At 38.0% G+C, this 25,691-nt stretch overlaps 1 protein-coding gene across 1 annotated transcript in view; it reads left to right on the top strand.

The window, feature by feature from the left end:
• The first annotated feature begins 513 nt into the window (after nucleotides 1-513).
• lmbrd1 (LMBR1 domain containing 1) overlaps nucleotides 514-25,691 on the top strand; it is a 59,121-nt gene continuing 33,943 nt past the window's right edge. Inside the window, exons 1-6 of the mRNA XM_039783807.1 lie at nucleotides 514-638; nucleotides 2,322-2,498; nucleotides 3,694-3,757; nucleotides 18,563-18,660; nucleotides 19,264-19,331; nucleotides 21,892-21,980. Of these exons, the coding sequence (XP_039639741.1) occupies nucleotides 573-638; nucleotides 2,322-2,498; nucleotides 3,694-3,757; nucleotides 18,563-18,660; nucleotides 19,264-19,331; nucleotides 21,892-21,980 (562 nt within the window). The 5' untranslated portion in view covers nucleotides 514-572. The remainder of the gene's footprint in view (nucleotides 639-2,321; nucleotides 2,499-3,693; nucleotides 3,758-18,562; nucleotides 18,661-19,263; nucleotides 19,332-21,891; nucleotides 21,981-25,691) is intronic.

The following is a 25,691-nucleotide window of genomic DNA, read 5'->3' as shown; positions in this document are numbered from 1 at the left end:
TCTTACCTTTAGGGCAGAGATGTTTCGGTTTCACATGCACTCTAGAGTCTGTGGATGTCATTTAGTTTTATTCAGTATTAGAGATAACAGATAAATGCCTGTCAATCCAATGTAATTGTATGCAGTGGTGGAAACTAAAGACATTTAGTCACAGAGACAAATACCAAAATGTAAGTATAATTTTAAAATACTTTACTTGAGTATTTGTATTTTAACAGCTAATAAGATATGATCCATTGCTTAATGAGAATAGCTGTAAAGATGATATAGGCATATACATATATATACACACAGTATTGACACTGTGTGTGCAATTCACTAAAACGGCTGTAATCATCAACACATATGGACATTACTTTTAAAAAAATATATTTCCAATTTCCAAAATACAAAGAATAATTTATAAAAGACATTACAAAAGACATATAATGAACATCAAAGGACAATATTGAGCATATGGACATCAACAGACATGTGATTTTCTGCGGAGACGTCACGGCCACGGCTCGCCCCGCCCCTCCTCGTGGTGACGTCAACGGGGACACGTGGGTTTGTTATTGCAGGAAGTGAAGATGGCGGATCAGTCGTTGCTCTCCGAGTCTGTTCTCGGATGGTCTATTTTCACCTTTATACTTTTGGTAAGCAAATGTGTAGTTGTCTATCGTATCGTCAACTAGCGGAGCGTCATACAATTAGTTTGAGATGTTTAGCAGGGGAAGAGTTGCGCGACCTGGCTGCGGTGTATTAACGTGTCGTGAATATATTGGCATTGTATTGGTTTAGGCTAACATTAGCCATGACACACTTACATGCTGTTGTTTTGTAGGAAGCACTTAGTGTAGTATACGTTTATATTTCATACTATTATAAGCAGGAGCACTGTAAAACGCCACTACGTCGAGAATAGCAGGGCTTTCTACTCTATTAAACAGAAAATGAACATCTCCGATAAGACTTTCTCGTTAACAACATTCTACTGTGCTATTGCGTAGTTAGGTTTCACCAAAAGGTTTTAAATGCGCTTTACCGAAGTTATGGTCTCCCGAATAAATAATTGAGTGCTGCTGGAAAAGCAAACAAGGCTGCTTTTCATCACTGCAAACACATGTAACCTTTCCGTTTCTGTGAGTCGTACTTTCTGACCCATTTAGAGACGATGACTTCAGTGGTAACGTTACTTAACTGAATGCCTTGAAGTTGGTCAGCTAGGTAGTCTGCTGCCTAATTGAGCAGTCATTATCTCAGCTGTCCCCTCTGTCTCTCAGAGTCACATGCCGTACAGAAGAATGCCTGGATGCCAATACATCGCTCTGCCTCCCTTCCCACCACCACCAGCCCATTTATTTGAACAAACCTTTCAATGGATCTTATTTGAATGCAAAGCCCGCATCTTTACCTGGCAAAACAAGCAGCCAGAGGCTTAAGGCTGCGGGCCTTTAATTGATCCTGTCTGTGAATGGCAGGCCTTGATCTAAAGGGACTAGTTTTAGCAGTGTCCTCACTTCTTACTGCTTGTGTGCCTTGAATATGACCTTGTCATTTTGGAGACCCTTATTTGCTTCTCTGTCTAATGACTTTCCTGCCTGTTACATTGACAATCCCCTCTCCCTTTTTGTTTGTTTGTCTTTTTTCATGTTAAACAGCAACATACATTAGCAAATTCAAAGTAAGAAAAAGAAAGGTGTAGAACATAATTGTCTATTATTCTGCTTTTTATCAAAAGTCAACTTTATTTCCTGTCAGTCCTTACCAATGTTTGTGAAGGAGGGAGTATGATATAATCAGATCAGCTGTTCCCTACCACCTGCAGTCAGGCTATTCTCAGTGAATAATCCCCTTCTTGTTGTGTTAACACTTTGGTTTGAGTATTTCTTTTTGGGAGTCAGCAACACACACGTGCGCACGTGCGCGCGTGCGCGCACTGAATCTAGAGTTTCCAAGCAGTGTTGAGCAGGCGTAAGAGGTCACAAATTGTGAACACACAGTATAAAGTTCAATAAAAACAGTGATCAATGTAAGAATAAATACCATTTGTTGCCAGGTATTCTATCAGATTGCATCATATTTTACAGTTGTTTCAACCCATGTGTCAAATCTCCCATTAATGTTTTTTTTTTTATTATTATCTCATTATTTTATTAACCTAGTAAAAAATGAAAATGTACTCTATATAATCGTCAGATTTAATAGTAATATTTTGTTTGTAAATTTCATTGTCTATGCCAAATATTGTTTTGCCACCATATTCCTCATTTTATTGTTCCTCATAATGGGATTATTCTTCACTTGTTTTAACTTGATTATTAAATGCCCCCCTTCAGGTAATCCTGGCTTTCTGTTGGGTCTACATTCGGAAATTTCAAAGTCGTCAAGAGAGTGAAGTTGTTTCAACTATCACAGCAATATGTGCACTGGCCATTGCTTTGATAACCTCTGCACTTCTTCCAGTGGATATATTCCTTGTTTCATTCATGAAGTATCCCAATGGTACCTATAAGGTTAGTACCAGTTTAATCAATTTGAGAAATGCTAACAAGTTTTCCTGAGGCAGCTTTTAACTTTGGAATTTTCTTAGAATTACACAAAGTTGATATTTAGGTGGTATTTAGTTTTATCTAAAAGCTGAATGTGTTTCTTGGCTCATAATGTTTTTGCAAAGTCATTGCATTTGTTTCTATCTATTTGAAGAGTTTGCTGTGTGTAATGGCATCTTGATTTGAACAGTAGGTAATCTGTTTCTTCTGTAGGTTGTGAGCTGCTTTGATTGCTAAAGGGTTGTTTTTTTCCGTACCATTTAGTCATGGCCACCTAAAGTAGGCTGCAAATGTTAATTTACCAGGGAAATAATCCCTCATTCACCTAATCAAATATGATTTATTGGTGATCATACTTTGTAATAAAGAAAAATACAAATCAGCAAATAGGCATGAAATTAGGTGGTGGCTTTTCTGCTGAAATTTGCCAAGTGTAAACAGAAAAAATGAAAGAATAATAATACTAGCTTCTAATGGGACAAGATAATTTCTGCATGTGTTAGAGCAGTGAGAATCATAACACTGCAGAAACTGTCACAAACATTTAACTTTAGGCTGTTACTCCAAAACAATACCTGACTTTCAATCTTGTTTGCAGCTTTTCAGTTTTTTTTCAATTGAAGAATTCATTCTTAAAGTAAAATGCAGTAAATTAAAGCTCATGATGAATCACTTCCTACACCTGTGCTATACATAAATAAAAATAGATTTAGACCAAGTTCTGACAGCTTAAAAGTAATTCCTCCAGTATCTGTCAGTTTTGCATCATTCTCTATGTCTGAATTTAGTTTGTGAAACTATATAAACAAAACTGCCAGAGCACTGCTATAGTTTATGTGCTTGCTAGTTAAGCTTGACCTACTCCTTTCCAAGGTCTTGGATTAATTCATTAATCGGGTGTATTGCGCTTTTTGTTTCATGTCTCTGCCCTAAATGGTTATAAGAGTATGGCAAAGAAACGAGTGAAGGAATTAATAGAGTGTTCAGAATATACACCGTACCTCCCTCTGTGTTTGTGTTAATTATCACACTATATTTTATAGTGTAATGAGCTTTACTCTAATTGATACCTGTTCTCATTGGTTTTTACACTTGTGTATTTTACTGTTAAACTTAATTTGAATTTTCATTATGGATTTTTATTTTTGGTAACATCCAGGAATGGGCAGTGAACAATGAGACGAGAGGGCAAATTGAAGACACTGTGCTGTATGGATATTACAGTAAGTGCATTCTCTTCATACCTCTCTGTGTGGGTGCACATACAAAATAACAAAATCTTAAGTAGTGTTTTGAGATCAATGATTATAAGTGTGCTTTGTTCTTCTATGACATCAACCCTATCTCTTCTTTCAATTAAAGTTAGTGGCAATTAAATTGTAATAACACCTGGGGCCTGACTAACCCACACAGCAATTTTAGTGGGTTAGCAGTCTAACTTTGGGATTCACACTGGCTCATTGTTTCCAACAATGACTCACTTTACACAGGGTAGTGTATAAACTATAGTAACTTGGGTTGCACATCTTACCTGCAGTTTTGCGCCTGCTATCACTTTAAGATATATATTAAAATCCCATAGAGTAGCTCAGTTATCCTAGAGCATCCTCTTGGTGTTAAAATATATATATATATATATATATATATATATATATATATATATATATATATATATATGTATACACAAAATGTGAATAAAAAAAACATAAATGAATGAGACTAATAATACAATGAACTGTAATGGGCAGTACTGTTGAAATAATCAATAGTGAAAAGGGTAATGTAAATGGACAGACTGAACAGTTTGTTTTCCATGATGATGCAATATATCAGAGATATTGAACATTTACAGTTTTATCTGGCAAAATGCCCACTATGACCATTAAAACGAATGGAATTTGTCAAATAGCAGGTAGCTAACATTAACTAAAGCTATCAATAATAAATTACATTTACTGTTGTATATTAAGTATGCTGAAATGTTTTTCCTTGGATGTACCTTGCGCTGTAGATGGAGCACATAGAGTATTCCCATAACTATATTAATCGTGAACACAAGGCGAATTTTTTTATGACCTTCATATGAAGGCATTTTAGTATAATTGATAAATTGCCCACTGTGTCATAATGATGGGCAATGATGATCATATTTACTCACATCTTTACTCCATTTGCAATTTATGTTATGCATTTCTTACTGGCAATTTCCACCGGTTGCAGAACGGCGGCGGAGTCAATAGGTTTCCATTAAAGTCAATGTGTGTATTTCCACTGACTGCGGAACTATGCTGGACCCTGCTATGTTGTTTTATCATATAAAGTATGCTGCTTTGCATATTGTTGCATGTGACTAGCTACAGACTTTATGTAAAGGAGAAACCGGATAGGAAAATCCTGTGCTTACAGATCAAGTTGATAAAAAAGTTTATAAGACTGGTTAGTCAAGATTACCATAGCAGTGGTAAAAAAAACAAAAAAACAGCTATCTCCAAAATACCCTGACTGTTCTTATGAGTTCATTGTAGCCTAAGTGAATAGGCTCGTTCGAGATGAACTGCGCCTCGCCTGTAAAGTGGACTAGAGCAGGCGAGAGCAGCCGGGGGTGGTGACAAAAATCTGCTGTCAAGTCGGACAGTTTCCAGCTGATTCCAGCAGCCTTCAGGCTGAACAGGAAGTCACAGAAACACTGTGGTCCGATTCCGATTTAATAAAATGTTATCAGACCCATATATCAGCTTGTACACAGTCTTCAGTTGTTTTTATTATGACAGAGTAGCAGTCAAAATGCGCTACATGCGATCTGTTGCTGATTTTAATTAACAACACACTGTAGATGATCCATAATCTGAACAGATTTAGTCTCTCTGACTTCTAAACGTAACTATCAGCCACACAACAGGTGTTCTGTACAGAATAAGCCTTTAAATCAGACAAAATAGCAGTTAAAATCCCTCCAATTCAAAATCAATAAAAAGTTTATATAAAACCTCGTCATGTTGAGTCGATTCTGAACCAATCAGCTGTTAGATCAGCTTGGCCACCTTGATCTCGTGAGGTTATCGTTGCCCATGTGTGCATGACGTCGGAGCAAGTCGGGATCAAGTCAGACACAAATCTAACCAGCATGCATTGGGCGGCGATCGCCGGTGATCGATTCTGCGCAGTCCTGGCTCATCTCGAACGAGCCTATTGTAACATTTTGGTGTCGTCAGTGTTGAGCACTGATTTAAAGTTGATACATTATTATTGTCAGTAGGTGTAGGTTAAGTTAGGTTTCTTTCTTAGGTTTGCCTTTGTCTTTAGGTTTGCATTCTAGTTGTTTGTTATAACCGTAGTACGGCCAAACATGTTGCTTGTATCCAGGCCCAACCCACTCTCACGGCAGTTCGTGAAATGGTCACGTAATTTAATCTATTGATTCGTGTACACGGACATGTTTATCTAGTTTTTTTCGTGATGGTCAGCACGTTTTTTTAAACTAATGTATTAAGAGCGACTAAGATAGAGAGTAGTATGAAAGGCCAAAAGATTGCGTAGGGAGGTTGGTTGGGGTGGTGGATGGGTCAAACAACACAGGACTTTTCACCCCAAACCTTGTCCCGCGTGTCACGTTTCCTTTCCCCATTCTTCTTTTCCTAAACCCAACCGTCCCATTGTTGTCCCACGTCCCCCAGAGACCTGGGACCGTGTCCCGCGTGTCACGTTTCCTTTCCCCGTTCTTCTTTTCTTAAACCCGACCGTCCCGTTCTTCTTTTCCTAAACCCAACCTCAGTGGGCCCATCACTGAATTTTCGGCGATCGTGTTCATTTCATGCCCGACTGACAGAATCGTGCTGTGATCACGAAAGTATACATACAGCGTTTTCCTGCAACGGGAGTCAGAGGCAGAGGGGCCGTCACAGCAGCGTTAGCTAACATTAGCTTCTTGTCTCATCTGGGGTCTGATAAATAGTAAATTCATCAAAGTCAGCGTGCCGAACACTATTTTCCAATAAACTGTAGCTGTCAAATTTCACGGGACCCGCGTGAGTGCGGATTTCATGTTGCGGCTTTTGTCGCTGTTTATCACTTATTGAGTGAAGTAGTACTCGCCCTATCGTTTATTTGGTTGCCATGACTTTGCGAGTGATGACGTCCTGTCACTGTTCCAGTTGCTCTGCTAACCCTAGGGGGAGAGAGAGCGAATGACAGTTCGCTTGAGTTCAGTAGAGCAGACTGCTCTACGACTTTATGACTTTTCATAAACAGCCGAAGGAACGGTGGTGCGTGTTGTACATAGCGGAAACCCTGTTGTGCGTCTGCCCTATTTCTGATACCGTGGCGCTGGAAATTTTACCGTGGCGCACCGCCACAAAACAACATAGAGGTAACACTGCGTAGATTAAAAATGACGTGACCATTTCACGAACTGCCGTTAGACTGTGTTGCCAGGCCACACACACCCATGGTCCATCACCACAGGTGTTTTCACTTAATTTAGACATTGTCTAAGAGCTGTGCAGGCATGTGCAGACTGTTCTTGACTGATCCTGCTATTAGTTTCGCATTACACCTTTATCATTTTTATTGGTTCATGAAATTTTGTGGCCTCATGTAATTCTAGCATAGTTCAGGTTAACTTCAACCTGAACAGAAGTTCAATTAGCCACAATAAGTGAAAACAAACTGTGACTGTTGAGGGCCTTGAAAGCATAACATGTTGATGGATCCTTTTCAAAGCAGACAGGGTTAAATTGTTAACCTTAACAATGGCTCAGTTACATTAAGTGTCCCAGTAAGCTATTGCAGTGAGCCAGCATGCACAATTTCTCTAAATGTAATGCAGCTCTCATTAATGTTATCAAATTCACCTGTGCTTATCCTACTATGACATGTCAAAATGTCTGCCGTGAAAAAGCTCTATAGACCCAGTCGCAATGTTTGTTTACAATATCTTCCTGGTAGAAAACTCCTGTGTCCCATACATACACTTTAAAGTGTACACTGTATGTACAAACGGTGCTGCGCAAACAGGGGCGAGGAACACTGTATATACTCTCATCTCATTCATCTAAAATGAGTGCTTTCATATGTCAACACTTTAACTAACGTTGGAGACCTATTTACCTGTTGGGCCACAGACTAAAGAAAATGACACCACCCAAAACTAGCAGTCAGTCCGACCCTCTGTGAGATGTTGCGGTTTGTAATACCTTAGATTTGGTTTATCATAGACGCTAGCGAAACAACACACTACATAAAATAAGCACAGCAGAAACGTCCGATAAGTCGGACCTCCGTGTTTAACTATATATCTTTTAAACGTCACAGTTACGGCTGAAAATAACAACAGAAATAAACAAGTTTAACAATTTCACATAGCTATGCAATACAAATCAACTGACATTCTTCTACCTGGATGAACCGCTGTGGAGTAAGGTCTGGCAATGCAAGACTAATAGTAGGTGTCCACCGTCAGTATCCTTTCCACGCTTCCCATTCATTTTTATGGGAGCAGCCGTGCAATGCATTCTGGTAGCATTGCGAGGACTTTGGAGAAGCGGGGCGTCGAGTCGCCCGCTACTCCATTTGAATAAAGTTGAATAAAGGCAACTTCATGCAAATGAGAAGCATGCAGCTCGGCTCACCGCCTCTCAAAAGCTCACGGAAAACTTTTAAACTGACTGAAAAACGACTGCATTCCATTTAGGTGCCAGGGTCCTGGTATTATGTACTCTGGCACACTGTCATGGCTTACTAAGGTACTTAATTTAACCCTTGTGTTGTCTTCCCGTCTTTTTTTTGGCACCATTTTTTTCACAGTTTGTTTTTGCTTTTTCCAACATTTTAAATTGTTAAATTTTTTACTTTTACACATTATTTTCTGATATAAAACAAAAATTTAAAACGGGTCAATTTGACCCGAAGTCAACACAAGGGTTAACCTGTGCTTTTCCTGCTATGTTTAGACCTACAGCTGTAAACTTGACTTACCATCTGCAGGCAAGTAATGTAATAGCTGCAGCAATTTTGACACCTGCGCCACTTACAGGCATTGACTGTTACCGCTGCTGTTTGGGTGTTTTAAAGTTTTACGAGTTTACTCTTTTATTACCCGTTAAAGGATATAATAGAAAAACATTGGGATGTGCTAACAATCCAATTTGTGCCAGTAAAAAAAGTTAGTTTTGAAGATTTTAAGAATTATTTACTGTTGTATTTACCTTATTTTATTTTTCAAATATGTACTGGATGGCAAAACAATTAGTTTACCACCTTTGCGATCATTGCAGGGCTTGTTTTCCTTGTCTGTTCGTCTTGGCAAAACGAATAGGCTGAATCCATAATTCCATTATTTGAGCATGGTTACAATTTATTGGGACAGTATCCAGGCCATTTGGCTGATCAATTCCTAACTGAAAGCTATTGGTGCCACTGAAATTTCTTCATGATTGTCGTATTCAAGGATAACATGAGTTTGTTGTCTTTGACGATAGCAAATTCAGTCATGCCAAAGACACTAGATCACATGTTTTCTAACAGATGCTGGCTTAAAGTGCCTGTCAGCAACACTGTTATGTACCGTCTGTTCAGAAATGCCAAATGCAAGACAAGATGTCTCTTTGCCCAGACAGCCCAATCAAAGAAACCACTTCCACTTGTATAATGACATCAGAAAATTGTCTTTTACAGACCATGGACACTGCACATGAATCCAGCATTCAAGGGCCCAGAGTACACAAATATGATTTTCACTATTTATATCTATAGTTTAGATTAGATATCCCCGTTAATTGAAACTTTGCTTTACAGAGACTTAAATAAATCAATAATTATGCAGGCTTAGTCGTGAATGCAGTAATTTAATTCATCTAATGGCCAAACTGCTTAGAAACCATGTTCATGGTGCAGTAACACTCAAGAAATTGATGCATACTATGATTCTAAATTGTCTGTTAAGTAGGCATTGTATTACAAATATATAGTTTGTATTTGTTTCATATATCCAATAGTTCAATATAAATCGTATCCAGCTAAAAAGTCTTACCAAGAGTATGCATTCCAGGAGCTAGGAAAGGGATAAGGGAGACGCTTGAAAGAGTTTGCTACTTGCCTCAAGCATATATCCATGTGATCGTAGCTCTGGGAGTGTGTGGTGCAGAATGATCTGCTTCCGAATTTGTTGTGGTCTTGTAACCTTTGGCTGTTGACAAGGAAGGCTGAGTGCTTGTAATATCACCCTAAAATACAAAAATCAGAGCCTTGCCATTTTGATTGATATTGTGTAACTCAAGTACCTCAAAGCATATTTTTGGAATAAAGCTATTGCATTTTAAATATTGCAAATGCATTCCAAGCTTAGAGATGCCTATTACTGACGCAGCATATGACAGGTTACTCAGGCCATTGTGCTGTTAAGATTATTTTCTTATCTTAAAAATAATCTGAAAGTAGGTGTTATATATTGAGTGAGATTGTCACAGATTCGGATAATTTGCTTAAACTAAATGGGATCCATGATGCATTTCTATGTGACCATACTATACAGTGTCTCTGCAGTGAATAGATGTTTGCGAAGATGACATTTTTAGGAGGAGGACTGTGAGCTGAGGAAGGCTACAATAATATTAAAATATGATAAATACATTTTTTTTTTTTGCATTGGGGCATTGTTTTTTTATTTGCCAGTAGGTGGAGACCAAGCTCCATGTGTGTTGTATGCACAACCTCCTTACAAATCTAACCTTTAAAGTTGAATTTTCTTTAAGACCATATTTGATAGCCCAGTCCATTTGTCTCTTCAAAAATTGAATAATTACAGACACAGAGATTGACACAGAGATCTCCACTTTCCTGCACTGAAACATGTTTTTCTTCAAGGTGATTGACTTGGTTATCACAGTTAAAAAGTATGTGTATGTCTATTGATTTCTAAGAACTCTGCATTATTTACTTGATGTTTGGAATCATTTGGCCTTACATAGCTGTCATTTGGTGAATTTCTGTCAGTTGTTTGTTCAGAAATGTGTACGTTTTCCTCTGGTCACAAGCATAACCAAACCTATAGTTGACTCAGCATTTCTGCATCAGTTTTGAATCCACTTTTCTGCTGTATAATTACCCTGTAGAGTTTTACAAGCACAGTGTTGTCATTGTGGAGAAATTATACTGGGGTAATTAAAGTATAACACAATTCTATTGTTATTTTAAGAGCTTTGTTACTTTTGAACCCTGCTTGTATTCTTTTTTTATAGAAATCCTCACAATTATACAGAATGAATGGGAATGACTTTGTGATATGTATAGGATATTTTGCATACTTTTGTTCATTAAACTGCATGTAAAAGATTTCTTATCTAAATTTCTGTGAAATCTCACAGTTGCTTAGACTCCTTTTCTTATCATGGCTACAGTGCACTTTAACAGTAACATCATAAGTAGGTCAAGTAAATGCATTTCAGTTATGTTACATCTTAGACAGATAAAAGCAGGCATTTAGGACTGCTTGAGTATAGTTATTTGCCCTGAGTACCATTGATGAAGAGAGTAATCGCTATATCTGAATGCAACTGTTATGCAAAAAACAGGAAGTAAAAGTATTTTGTCAAAGTTAGATGTTACTTAGTGTCTGTAGAAAATGAACACTGCATTTGTTTTTAAATTCTACACTGTGTAATATTAGAGATAAAATGTACCTTCAACTTGACAGAGGCTATGTCTGTAACTGAAACACCCACTTCCTTTTAGAGCCCAGATAGCTTTTTTAGATCTTTGATGAACCCTAAGTTTGAAAGCCTAGCCTTTCAATCTCCAGTCTCTGTCCATTTATACATTTCCTTAGACTGCTCAGTACTTCAAGGCAGTGGTGCAAAAGCCCCTTAAGCAACAGGGCAAAATACCCCTGGGACCTTTAAATAAATCATTGGCTTTCTCTCTGCCTTGTTTAATGCTATTTGTAGGGGAGAAGTTAGAGAGGATGCAATCCTCTTGTAAATACACTGCAAGTACTTTCTTTTTGTCTGTGATTCTTGTTTAGTGGTAGCCTAGTGCTTCTTTTAAAAGCTTTCTGAAAACATTGACAAATTGCAGATTTATTTTGCAGGGCAGCTCTGTGTGATATGGAGGGGCCTTCAATGATAAGAACATTGTCCAGTGTGCATAAGTAACAAGAAGCACTTTTCTTGCCACTGTGTGCAAAAGCCACAACCTAAGACTGAGACTTTCAAGTTAAAACGTTAACACCATATTTGATGAGAATCACTTCAATCTGGTAATCAAAGAATTTTAACAAAATGATACTGAGCGGGACATTTTAGAGAAAATAAACCTGACTAACTGGGTAACTGATACATTCATTCTAAATCACCTTAAAGATATATTTGAAATTTCAGTTATGTAATTTCTTGTTAGTCCTTGACTTACAGATACACTGAGGGCAGATGTACTAACGCTTTTGTGCCCACTTCAGGCATATTTGTTTCGCAACATAATGCATAAAAGCATGGCGATGTATGTACAAACAGACCGCACTGAGGTAAAAGCGCAGACTGCCTTTCGCGGGAACTGAAAATGGCAAATTGCACTTTTCCGTGTCATGCATATGCATTAACGGGAGGGTCAAGGGGAAAGTGGGAGTTTCCCATAAAGAGATGGGAGGGGAAGCGTAAAGTGCGCCTAATTATGTATTCCGCGGTATGTACAAAAACCGCCCGTGACAGCGCGCCTCTATTTTGCCTCAATGCCTTGTGAAAATTCACATAAACATATCTCAGCGAATCTTTGTTACTTGTTGTGTGTTACCTAATCTTACATTTCCAAACCTATCTCCACAGCACTGGAGTATGGTCTGGCTACATTGCTTATTTATTCTGGGAAGTGGGGAAAAAACGCTCTGGCTTATCCCAGCATTGTATATCCGGAAAGCTAGTTTATGTGTTACCTGGAGGTGACATGGGGTAACTATGTAACCTATCTACCAGCTTTTGGTGAGCATGCTGAGATAGCTAAAATGCATTTGTTTCTCTTGCACTGACCCATTACAAAGCCATCACTGACGTTTTATAATGACATTTGATATTGGTATTGATATTTTGCTTTACTCTACATACAAAAGGAGCCAAAGGAGAAAGTGTCTACTGTCAGATAGCACAGTGCAGCGTGTTGAACCAAACAATAGCTAAATGTATTCTGCAAACTTTCCTATCAGGGAGGTTGGTTGTGCTCAATGGAGCTGTAGAAATAGTATTTAATGCACACTGGTCTTCTAGCTCAGGAACAACGATAATGTGGTGCATAAAGATGCTTTTCCTCTGAAGAAATTCTTCTGTACCAGCACTATTCATGTCCTTCAATGCAACTCTTTGAAATTGGTGGTCCCTACTTCCTGCAACAGCCACAATGAGCCCTATGGAGTCCAATTGTGCTACTGGGGATGTGGTGGCTTCTTTTCAACCAAACATAATGTACCATTGAGCTATGAAGTGAAACAAAACAGGATGTTTCACTTTGTGACAGTCCATTGACAAGCAGATGGCAACAAACTGGAGAAACATGTGGCTGGATGCTAGAGATTCTACATGCATAATCAGCATCTATAACATAACCTATAGGTTTCCAGATTGCCCGTTTTAAAGTCTGAAGTTGAGTTTAGGGATTGCTGCCATCTTGTCAGTTTGGAGGCAATACATCTGAATATTGGTGACAGTGTGGAAGGTGGGTGGGGGCCAAGCAAGTGGCAGTCAAAACAGCTGAGTGTGATAGCCCGAGAAACATGTCAGTCAATGCAAACAAGCTGCTAATGTACTGTTAGAAATGGGAGTCACTGCAGACCTTTTGATATGATATTGTATTTATTCTTAAAGTACTTCTTCTTTAAGTATTGATGTACTGTGATATTGGATTTTATGTTTTTTTAGTAATATGTTTAATTAGAAATGCAGTGTGTCTTCAAAGTTATAATAGTTATGCGTTTTAATGTTTAAAAATCAGAACCTTACAGACATGTTTCCAGAGTCTGTTGGCCAAAACAACAAAGGAAGCTTCCTTTTTTCTTCTGTGGATAGTGTTGAGCTTTCTCAATGCTTGTGTGATTAGTGTTATACCTGACTTTGCCATGATAGAGGTGACACACTTCTTTTCATCTTTTAAGTAGTAGAAAAATAGCTTTAGAATGTGGATTGGCCATGTTTGTTTTTCCTTTCTGACAATTAATTTCAATTTCATATTAAAATAATAATAATTTAACCCACATGCGTAAACTCATACATGTGAATGGGAAACAAGGGAAGAACATGTGTGAAAGTGTTGTTTCAGCCCTGCTTTTTCATGGTTGTATATCGATATTACAGACCTACAGTAGTTAAAACAGCAATTAATTGGCATAAATATACAGATTTAATAGTCTAGATTCAATTTTAGAATTGTCACATTAAGAAATTATTATTTGAAAATTTTCTTATATCTTATCATACCTCTCTTTGACCTTTTGAGATGCATTAAGTGGCTTGAAGAATGACTCCAAAAAATACTTGATACTCCATCAGCTTATCAAGTTTTTCTGTCTTGTATGTTAGCGAACATCTGTGTACCCACACATCCAGCAGAAATCGAGCAACACTGGCATCAAATTGGAGTCTTTCGTGCTACCTCTCACATTCTTTATATTCACTAGGGTTTTATCCCAGGTGTGGCCCCACAAAAATGGTGCTTCCCCTGATATTTACTGGAATTGAGAGTGCAAGCTCAGAGTGTCATACCTTTCAGCAAGTGTCTGTATGGACAGATAGTTTCATCAGTCATCTAGAGTCCTTTGTCAGAGACGATGTTTCTGTTAGAAAGCTCCCCTGGCATTTAATTTTCACATAAAATGTAATACATTTTGCCTGTCTGCAAGGGACAAGAGTCCAGGTGTTAATGCCCCTGTGGAGAGCCACATTAAGGTGAGGACAAGGCTCTAATGTTTCTCACTATGTGGAACTACTGGTACTGCTCTGATTGATAATTTGTTGTATTAGTTATAATTATTATAATAATTGTTGTAAATTGCCAAATTTATTAAAATATAATGAGGTTGCTTGTGTTGATGTCCTCACATTGTTTCCTCAGCTGGCACTCAATTGGCAGATCAAGGCTTTTATAGCCACCTCTCACAACAGTCTTCCAAAATATGTTTCTTTTATTTACATTTTTTGCTTTCTCCCTTATGAGTAAATAGGACTATTCTATATAGGAACTACAGGTTTAAGGCAGGATAATACATTATTTATTCCTCTGCTCTCTGCTAGGGGGATAAATGTGCTAAACTTGTATCCCCTGGTCAGGAGTTTTTCCCGGTAGAAGATCTGCTTAGAGAGTAATGGATGATACATGGTAATGCAGTATGACCTATTCTCTCAGTATGTTAATATTCATGATTAATTTTACCCATTGCTTTAACCTACAAGCATATGCCAGCGGCTGCATACTGTGGATGGCTTGCATTTATTGGCTCCTGGCATCATCCTAAACTCGGTTTGTCTAGCTGTAAATGAGTGTAAATGGATACCTTAGTCAAGCAATGAGCATGTGTTTATTGAAAGTAATGCCCTGTCACAGTAACAGCTGGCAAAAAGCAAGCCACTATAACAGTGACATTGTTTATCTGCAGCAGAGGGAGCATTTTGTGAAATATAGTCAATTTCACAATGTACTTCCTTGAGGCCATGTATTCTTGACTGATATGGAACAGTGTTTTTCCACATGTACATTGAAGTTAAAGTGTGGTACTGATGTTTTGGATGAAATGGTTAGTTTTCAATTGAAAATGTGTTGTGTAAGTTTATCATGCTATAATGGCACTACTTATGGCATGTATTTAGTTGTTGTTTCTTATGTGTAGGCCTAAGGGCCCTGTTTTAACGATCTAAGAGCACGGCATGAAGCGCATGGCGCAGGTGCATTTAGGGCGTGTCCAAATCCACTTTTGCTAGTCTGACTGTGTTAAAAAGGGTCCGTGCGCCAGGCGCATGGTTCAAAAGGGTTGTACTTAGTGTCTTCATTAATTCATAGGTGTGTTTTGGGCGTAACATGCAATAAACCATTCAGTGTCATCTCCCATTCCCTTTTAAAGCCAGGCGCATTTGTACCTTGGCACATTGCTATTATGATGGCGGATTTGCACCTTAATATTTTTATTTGTAATCTTTTGCACATTTTACTCATGCGCTGTTAAAATAACAATGAAATGCTGCGTTATTGACTTTAGACCAGGTTTTTGTTGGTCAATGGCACGATCACTTTCCGCTGCCTCAAGAGAGCAATACACCAATAATTCACCTGAACACACCTCCCTGTAAGACCAGCACGCCCATGGGTGCAAAGATGGCCGTAGGTGCATTTGCTATTTAAACGACGTGGGCGCTGGACGGTCTTAAAATAGCAAAGACACTAGATAGGGCCCTGAATCTCTTATCCATTAATAGTTAAAAACTCTTGTTTGATTTTGCTGACAAAAAAGCTCTACTGAAGGGATGCCGTCAATCCAAGAGTGGGCTTGTGAGATGGCTAGGGTGGCGGCGTTTGAAAACATGTCATATAAACGGTTTGTCAGATTTAATGTCTACACTAGGAAAATACCTGAGCTTTCTGGACGGCTCCTAAGAAGGCATGTACTGGTGGAGAAACGTATACAATGTTTGTCAAATATACATGTTTATTTGGTTTACAGCTGTTTATTTCGTTATTATTTTATTGTATTGTAATAAATTATTATAAAAATATATATATATATATATATATATATATATATATATATATATATATATATATATATATATATATATATATATATATATATATAAAAATTGTTCATCATAAAAAAAGCTCTACTGTCATACCAAACCTCTATTTTACAGGTAAAAAAAAAAGTGAAATTGATTTAGTTGTGGTAAGCTGTTTGTATTCCTGCACATTTTATTTTTGGTTAGCATCACAATGTGACTTGTGCTAATGATTTACATTATCACCTCAAGAAGGGATTGAGCAATGCCAAACATGTTGCTGAGCACATCTTTGTGACATGCTTTTCTTTGAGTTATTTTGGGGTTGTCTGGGCTGTCTTCATAGACATCCATTTGCTGCAGATAGAAAAGTCCCCAGCTTGAAATAGCATCTCTCTATTTAAGTGTTTTTGCCTCACCTCCACTCTATGAATTCCTAATGCATTTCCATGTTTGAAAGCGGCTTGTACAGGAAGAACCAAACAAACAAAAAAGGATTGGATCAGAAAATAGTGAGTTCTTTCACCAAGGTGTATTGCATCCACTCACAGTGTCCATTCATACAGAAGGTTACCGGCTCTAGTGAATTAAATAAATTTTCAAATGCAGATGGCTTTTTCCTATTGCAGTGGTCAACATTGAAATGCGACTGATGATAACCTGCCTTGTGAGTTTTGCCCAAAGTAATATTAAATACACCAATGGCAGAAGGATAATGTATTTTAAATACAAATGCCTCTCTAATTGAATAAATTGTTTAGTGCTCTGGATCCCAATTAGAACAGAAACGACGTTGCCTCAAGACAGACACCCAGTGGAATTATTACCTGGCTTTTACAGATAGCACTCATAATAAAGAAAACACATGTATACAGACTGCTATTAATGATGTGGCTTGTAATTGTTAACAGTTGTTATAGTGTGGTTTTGGTCCACTTATCATCCCAGAATGAAGTAAAATAAAGTTAACTGAATTATTTAAGTACCAGCATGAAGAAATGTACTAACGTGATATTCTACTACATGAATGGTGATTCATTCACCATACATTAACTTACTGGTGGCGGATGCTAAAGAGACAATTATGAATGTTTCTATTTACACACACACACACACACACACACACACACACACACACACACACACACACACACACACACACACACACACACTAAATATAAGGACCTAACATTTCTTCCATGATAAAACTACGTCTGATGGAAGTTTGCCCCGAACTTAATCCTTTCATTAAAACCCTAAAATTGCCTCACAAACCCACTAGCATGCTTTTAACAAGTATGATTGGTTTAAAAAGATTAGAAAAAATTCTCCTCAAACTCTCGGCCCTGTGGCATTTAGATGTCACTGTGTCACAAACCGACTCAATGCATGTGACAAAAGAGGGGAGACCAAACGGGTTAAAATGCCAATCAAGTGTTTATTGCAACATAAACAAAGGATCGTAAGTAATGTGGCTCGCCACACTACAGTGAGCACAGAACTTAATGAAGTTCAAAACAATGAGCTCAAAAAAGAAAGCAAATCACTTCAATAGCCCTTAATGGAAGCCTTAACATCTGCTGAAATTTTGCCATATCATGGGAACTCATAGATGCTCAGCAGTTATCAGTTGTTGTGTGTTGTCAATGTAATACAATTGAATAAAATAAGAATAGTAGTTTGAAGGGAAAGTGAAAATGACAAATTGGATTTGTGGAAGAACTAAATGTGAGGAGTTTACGAATGACTGAAAGTTTTACTGTGGGATCAATGTTTCTTGATAAAGTTATACGTGATCTCTGCCCTAGATTTGTCATGAGAAAGTTTTAAGGAACGTTATCTCAGAAATTCTTGGCTTATACTCTGACACTGCTGAATTATGTATTTAGTTGATAGTTTTCACAACTGCTATTGTTATTTATAAATTAAATGAATGGTGTGGGGGAATTATATTAGTTCATGACTGGTATAACCTGATAAGGGAAATTAAGGCATATTCTTCACAGAAATCAGTTTGGATGTGTACATTGTCATAAGAAATTCACCATAATTTCAAGTGAGTGAACAGGGTACATCTCATAGTAATAAAAGATTAAATTTCAAATCTGAATAAAAAACATTAGATTTGTACATATGTACAGTACTTGTCATGAATGCACTGCGACGTTTTAACATATTAGCGTCATGATAGAATATGATACCATACTGTATGCTGGGGAGGGGTTATGGATATGTAGTGTTTAATTGACTAATTATGTGTCTAATTCTTGGATTTCAATTCTTCTTTCATAGCACTTTACTCCATCATACTATTCTGTGTCTTCCTATGGATCCCCTTTGTTTATTTCTACTATGAAGAAAGGGACGACGACAACATGAACAAATGCTCGGTAAGAATGCATCTTTCTTCTACACACAGCCATGTCACATACTTAGATTCGGTTCTTCAGATGATTCAGGTGCGGCTGGCACATTTGTTAATGTCTTTAAGTAATTTTAGTAAAATGTCCCAGCTAGCTTAAGGCAATTATGTTTAAATAATATTTTGTGACCGTAAGAAAACACAGTGTCACATTGTTAAACCATTGCACCACTGCATTCATACTATAAATTATAGGCTGCATATTGTCACCTGAAAATTGACAACATTTTAAATCCCTATCTTTAAAAGTCTTTTTAGTGAGTGATGTACCAAACACCAGCTAATGCATAGTACCTTTTCTCCTTTCTATGTGTCAGTTTTGAGCTGACAGAGGCACTTTCTCTTTCAGACAGAGAGGTCTTTTGTATTGTTACTTTAAAAGTGCCTTGAATAGCACTGGGAGTGACATGTTATCTCTGCCAGGTCAAACTGGATCTACACTGACTCTGTATAGCTCTCACTCAATAGTCCTTAGCTAAATGGAGTATGACCCCCTTCCCTCACTCACAATGAATAATAATATTTCACTTCTTGGCTGATTGACCAGTTTATTTTTTTTCTTTTATTACAGCAAGTGAAAAACGCTCTGAAGTACACAGTTGGATTTGCCATTGTCTGCGTGGTGCTCCTTTTAATTGGGTAAGTTGGAGATATGGGTGGCTTCTTCTGCATCAGTACACGATAGGTGGAGGGGAGTTTGTATATGTCATTGTGTTCAGTTAATGAGAGGATGAACCCTTCAAACTGCTACAGTACCAGTTGTCTGGCCATGATAAACCATTTAAAATAAACTTTAGAAGAAGAACTATAGATATAAGTTGTATTGTTGTCTATCTGATTCAAAACTAGATTCCTTGCATTTTATCTCTGTACAAAGCACTTGTGGAGGAAATATTGAGGCTTTTTTTGTGACATTGTATGTACAAATCTCTATTGATGCACCTTTTTAGCCATGTCCCATTTATCCGTGTTTTTTTGCTGGTTGTGTTCCGTACCACCTGCACTACATAATAGAATTATTTGCAGCTGTGACAGCATGCCTGGAGTTCAATCTATACGATGCAATGTGCTCTCTCAACCATTAAATCGTGCATTAGACGAATGCTTACCTGGTTTGGGAAAATAAAGGACACCTGACTATACTTTATAACAGCTTTAAGTTTGGATATTAGGACTTTTTTTTTATAGACCGAAGCAATTTAGCTCCTCTCCCCGCTGCTTTGTTCTGGCAATTGTTGCTTTGGTCCTTTTGATTTTCAACAACATGATAGCTTTTATCCTGGCCTGCTTTTCTGATACTGGCTGTGTTTGGTGACTTTTCACTCAGTAGGACCTTTGTTTGCTATCTTTATACCTTCCAAAGTGTTAAACTCCTTAAATGACCCCTGATCTTTCACTGCTTCAGGATTCTTTTTGCCACTGCAAATAACTTATCTTAACAAGTTATTTAGGCATATATCTAGCCTTTTAAGACTTATTTTTTGAGTTAGTCTAAATATCATTGATTACATTTTGATTAAAACTTTTACAAAAGTAGCACTGTGCATATGAGGCAAAGAGGGGTCTTTGATATGCTGATCTATGCTGGTCTTTCACTTCCCCTGGTGAACATTTCTGAAAAAATCGTTATATATTTATAGAGTAACATATTTATTTGCTGTCTGAAAAAGTCTTTACTGAAATTGTGCTGGTGGACATTTCCCCACTTCAGCTTATAGATAAGCTATACTGGTAGTGCTGTTTCAGAAGTGTTGACAAAATATTTTTAAATTCCCCCCACAACATCGAAGTACTGTTCAGATACAATTTATATATTTCTATCTAAAACATCTAGACATTAAAGGAGACCTTGAAAAGTCTGTAGGTATTTCTAAGTGAGTGAAGGGGTTAAATGGCTAAATGTTATTAATGATTAATGGTATTAGTAGTTTGGGAACTTATTCCAATAAACAAAACATATATCTCTTTAAGGAAACAGGTTTAAAGGTTAAGACATGGTTAGTTGGAAGATGATCATATAACTTTATGGGGCACAAATATCTAAATGTTTGTGCAAAGAAGTGCTCACATGACTTGGCAGGTCATTAAAGTCATGGTTAATAGTACTAAATGTAGAAGGCTATAAAACAAAATAAGAAAAAATATATAAAATGAGAAAAAAAACTGTTTTGAGAAGGAGAGAGGTACAGGTCCAATTTTATAGCCTGCAGATAAGTAAGAAAAGAGACAGCTTAAGGAGCTGATTTATAGTAGTATGTATGTAGGCTCTATACAGAGCCTACGCCTTACGGGCTGGCTACATTGCATGCATAATGTACGCGGAGCGGACGTTCCAAAACTATGCTTCCAATATAATCCATTAAACTAGCTACACCGGACACGAGAGCAGCCGGTAGTGGTACGTATGCTCAGCAGAGATCCGCTCTACAAGCGTAAAAATAGGACCGTCTTCTATTTATATTTTTTACGCGAGGTGTGTGCTGCCCTTTTACACAGAAATGCATCATGAAGTGTCTATATTTCTTTTAAACTAAACTACCGATTTACAGGAAACGACTTAATGACTGTCAATGAGCGTATTGGCAGTTTCATTTTGAGAGTTTCTATTTTTATTAGAAAAGATAACATTTGAGAAGAAACAACAACAATCCCTAAGCAAAAGCTCTCCATCTCGCCTGTGACTCACACAATCCTACGCCATGTGTGCGCAACAGGTGTAGCCAGTTAAAAGATACATTCCGCGGCACATACAAACGGTCAATGTAGCCAAAGCGTTAGCATACGTAAGCGGCCTATGCCGTTGTGAGGCTTTGTACTTGTGTGCTGGTGTAGTAGAAGTAATACATGTATAGAAGTATTTTGAAAACAAGGTGTATGTCACTGTTTTCTAACAGAACTAGCTGCAGTCTATCCTTCTGACTGTAGTGTCTCTGGCTCTTTTGCCATCTTTCAGCAACAGCAATGCGACTAGTATATGTTCATCTGTTGCAGAATGATTCACAAAAACATGATTTCTTTTATTTTTTGTTTGAAACTTGTGTGTGGCTCGTAGAGAAAATACACCAGTTGCTAAAACCATCACTGCCAGTGCGAAGACTAAACTTAAGCATATTGTGCACTGGGCACAGTGACAGCCTAGAAGTAACGTAATGGATTTTACCTCACTTCTGCTGCTAAATTATTGTTTTATTGTTTTCAGAGCCTTTGTTCCACTTGAGGCCCCACCTGGTCAGAATTCCACCCAATGGGAGAAAGTACAATACCTTTTTGAAGAACTTGGGAGTAGTCGTAAGTATAGCCTCTTTAGAAACTACTTGGATCTTACTTTTATCTTTGTTGTTACCACAATTCCTTTATTTAATCAATTCATTCCACCCTACCCCTTCATTAGCCATAGTCATTACTCCCTTAATGTCAAATATCTTGCCCCTATCCATTTTTTTAACACTGTATAATTCCCTACTTCTTTCTGTTATATTCTTATCCAGCCACATTGATCGGTGTAAAGTCTAATGGTTTGTTTAGACAGAATGGGGAGCAAATTAGATGGAGTGCACTTTCAGACAAAACTAAAAGACACAAGTTGTCTTAAGTACTTATGGAGTAATGCAGGTTAGCATGTTTAAAATGAATGCAATGCTCCATAGGGTTGGTTGTGAGGGAAGTATTATTAATTGACATAGTTTACTCATGGCTGTAAGCAATGAAACCTAGGTGCTGAATCATAAGTAGGGCAGATTTGACTGTTTTACGCATGCATAAACAAACTAGAATGCTTCACAGTTGAGGTCCAAATACAATAATTGAATGTGTGGTGATTTGAATTACATAAAAAACTTTGTAAAGGGATGTACAAGGTCAAATTTTCTCTTGGCACATCTGAAATTTGCTCAGATATAGTGTATCTTCATTGTACCCACATGCAAATCACAGTCATTTTTCTATGTATGTAAATACATGTAAGATAATAACAAACCTGTCACTTTCCCAGCAAGTCCTCACTAAATGACTCCGTATCTGTATGTACCAATATTTGAAAAACAGTAACTTTATAGCCTCAATATTAATGTACAATAGGACATTTACTAGTTATAATAATCCATAAGAAATTATTTGGCTCTGTGTCAACACTGTGTAGACATCCTCCTTGGGCATCTTCACTTGTTGAATGGAGCTTTGCCAAATGTGCACCTCCTAACAGTCCTCTGGCCTTTTACCATCTGGGGATCAAGGAGGAAGTTGAACCATCTGCCTCTCTTCACAGTAGTGGACCCCTACATGCTCTCCCTAACCTTCCTCCCTCGGCACAGGGGGAAATTGCTCGGCTGCTGAGGAGGAAATGTTAGGATCATCTCTTTTCTAAGTCTTCATCTCTTCCCTCTCCAGATGGGAGGTTAATTGACTAAAGGAAAGGCACTTTTGACACAACCCTGCTGACTGCTTTGCAACAACTGTTCATTAATGCCACTACATCTTTAATGGCTCCAACATTACATATGTCAACAGTGTTCCAATGATGCCCGAATGTAATCCAGATCAGTTACTATTGATGTTGGCATTCAAGTCTGGACATTACAATCTTGTATTTCTGGCCATGCCTCAGAGTGGGCTGGAGTGGGTGGGAGTCCTACTTTAACTAAAAGTACTTGGGCAAGAAACACTGCCTATCCTCATTATATACGTGTTCATATACTATAAATGTGTGAAAGCAAACCTAAACCAGAGCAGTTATTTCAACCAGTGTGTTTTACTCTCTTCAATCCTCTCCTATAGCTTACAACAGAGAAAGAAAGCAGTATGAGCCTGTTTATTCTGTTTTCCTGTATGAGAACGTCTGTGTTTATTAAAGTGGTAAGACAGTATACATGAATAAATAGAAAAGAGAAAGATAATACATGTTAAAATATCAAACACGTGTGTTTGCTTGTTGTAGTGCATGTCTGCTATGACAAATCACATGCAGTATAACTTATATTGTTGCTGACCAGCAACCAAAACCAAAGCATTGCTTAAGGTTTTTACAATCTCCAAATCAGCCATCAAAGCCTTTTAACTCTGAGAAGCTAAAAGTAGATGAGATGTTCAGTGGAATGCTAATTGTTCTCTTGCAGCATACATCAGTTCAGAGGACCCAGCCGTCTCTGGGTGGGGTCCTGGAGAGGCCACCACCTAAAGACTGCATAGATCTCGTGGAGGACGTCAAAGCCTGAGGGATATTGGCCTTCCTGCATTTAATTGCATTAAATTAATCTCCACTTTGTTGTTCTCTCTATTTACATTTGTATGTATTGGCAGTGTGACTACTTGTCATAGTGCAACCCTGACTATATATATATCTTTATCTGTTTTATGGTTCTACACACCAGACTGAGTTTTAAAATGGCATGGATAATAATAGAGGGTATTATTATTTTTAAATGCATTTGAGGCTGATTTGATTCATGGTGAGGGAGTTGAAGTGACTATCTCAAGTCTCCCTCAAGTTGTCCCTCAACTGTGGAATTAAAGCTACAATACACCCAAAATATCTTCTTAAACACAAACTACTATATAACCCCATTTCCCATAGTATATGCGTTTTCCAACTTAACCCAGACAGAGAAAAAACAGCTATGGTGGTGTCTGATAATTTTAGCAACTTTACTATAGGCCTCTACATGCTGTTGTTTGGCATTATGTAGTCATTGTTGCAGTCATACAGTATACTATATCCCATCCCTTGAACATAGGCATCTTACTCACTTTTGATGATTCTGGCGATCCACAGAAGTAGAGGGCCCTGGCTAAGGAGGTCCTTAATAAACACCTCTCTGTACAAGTCTCATGCATGCACACACGCCTGAAAGGCTATATGCAGGGTGAGATAAGAGCTACGTAATTCCATTGCTGTTGGAATCGAAGCTGTACAGATGTGGAAGCACCGCCGATAATAGACAATATTCCCTCTGTTTAATCCCCGGAAAATCTGCTCAAGAAACCAAGAAGAGTGGCAGCAAATGTCTATCCTTTGCTTTGTGTGGAGTTCATGGACTGAATGTTCTTCATGCAGAACATGGAGCTATTGTCTATTTTACCAAGCTCCCCACTAAACAATGGCAGCAAAATTGCAATGAAACACTCGGGAATAGGAAACATGTATTCAAATGTTAATGTTCTGCCCAGCTGTCAGACTTCAAAGTTTTCCTTTTTGCATACAATACAATAGGGAGCAGGCATATAATTTATCTCTCATTTTCCACCTCTTTGTCCTGCTACTTGTGAAATGCCTCTAAAAGAAAGTGATAAATGTTATGAACGGCACAAATTACACATGCCCTGAATACTGACTTAATATTCCCAAACAAATGCCACTGTCAAGGAGAAAGGCAAGCAGAGAGCCACCTATGCCCGTGCTGACAGGTGGGCTGGGCACTATGAAGTTGCTGCTGAGAGGATGCGGGATATCTATAAAGGGACAACTGTGTAGCTTTTTACGTGGAACCCTATAACAGGTGGGCTCTTGACAGGGGATAGAGGCAATCAGTCTCTCCATCAATCCCTGTCTTCTAACTCCAGCTCTGACAGCTGGTGTGACACCTACTGTTGCCCTTGCCTGATGGGTGGTCCCCTTTCTGCCTCAATCAAAGGTGACACAAATCAACGCAACCTACATACGTTGAAAGATCCAGCTGTTTGATAACTGTCCATGATCAATGTATCAAATGACAACAAAAAATGGTGACCAGATGTGTCTCTAGAGGAAGACTTTGCTACAGTGCATTCATTAAAGGCAGATATAAAATCCAGGAGTACCAACATACTAGCAGGAGGCCTTGTCCTTGTAAATAATATTCATCCCTACGCCATCAAGAAAATTAATTCCCTGATCTCCCTTAAGAACACTGACAGAGGCGCATCCTTGCAGTTCCAGATGGGCTGTGTTCTTGGCAACACGTGTGCAGTCGGGTTAGAGGCAAAACTGTTAATTTTAGAATTTGTTATTTGTTTGAGGTGATGTGT

This window comes from Perca fluviatilis, chromosome 19 (genome assembly GCF_010015445.1).
Source record: "Perca fluviatilis chromosome 19, GENO_Pfluv_1.0, whole genome shotgun sequence".
In the NCBI taxonomy this organism is placed as follows: Eukaryota; Metazoa; Chordata; class Actinopteri; order Perciformes; family Percidae; genus Perca; species Perca fluviatilis.
Note: the sequence above shows the minus strand (reverse complement) of the source record. Positions and strands in the feature narration are given on the sequence as shown.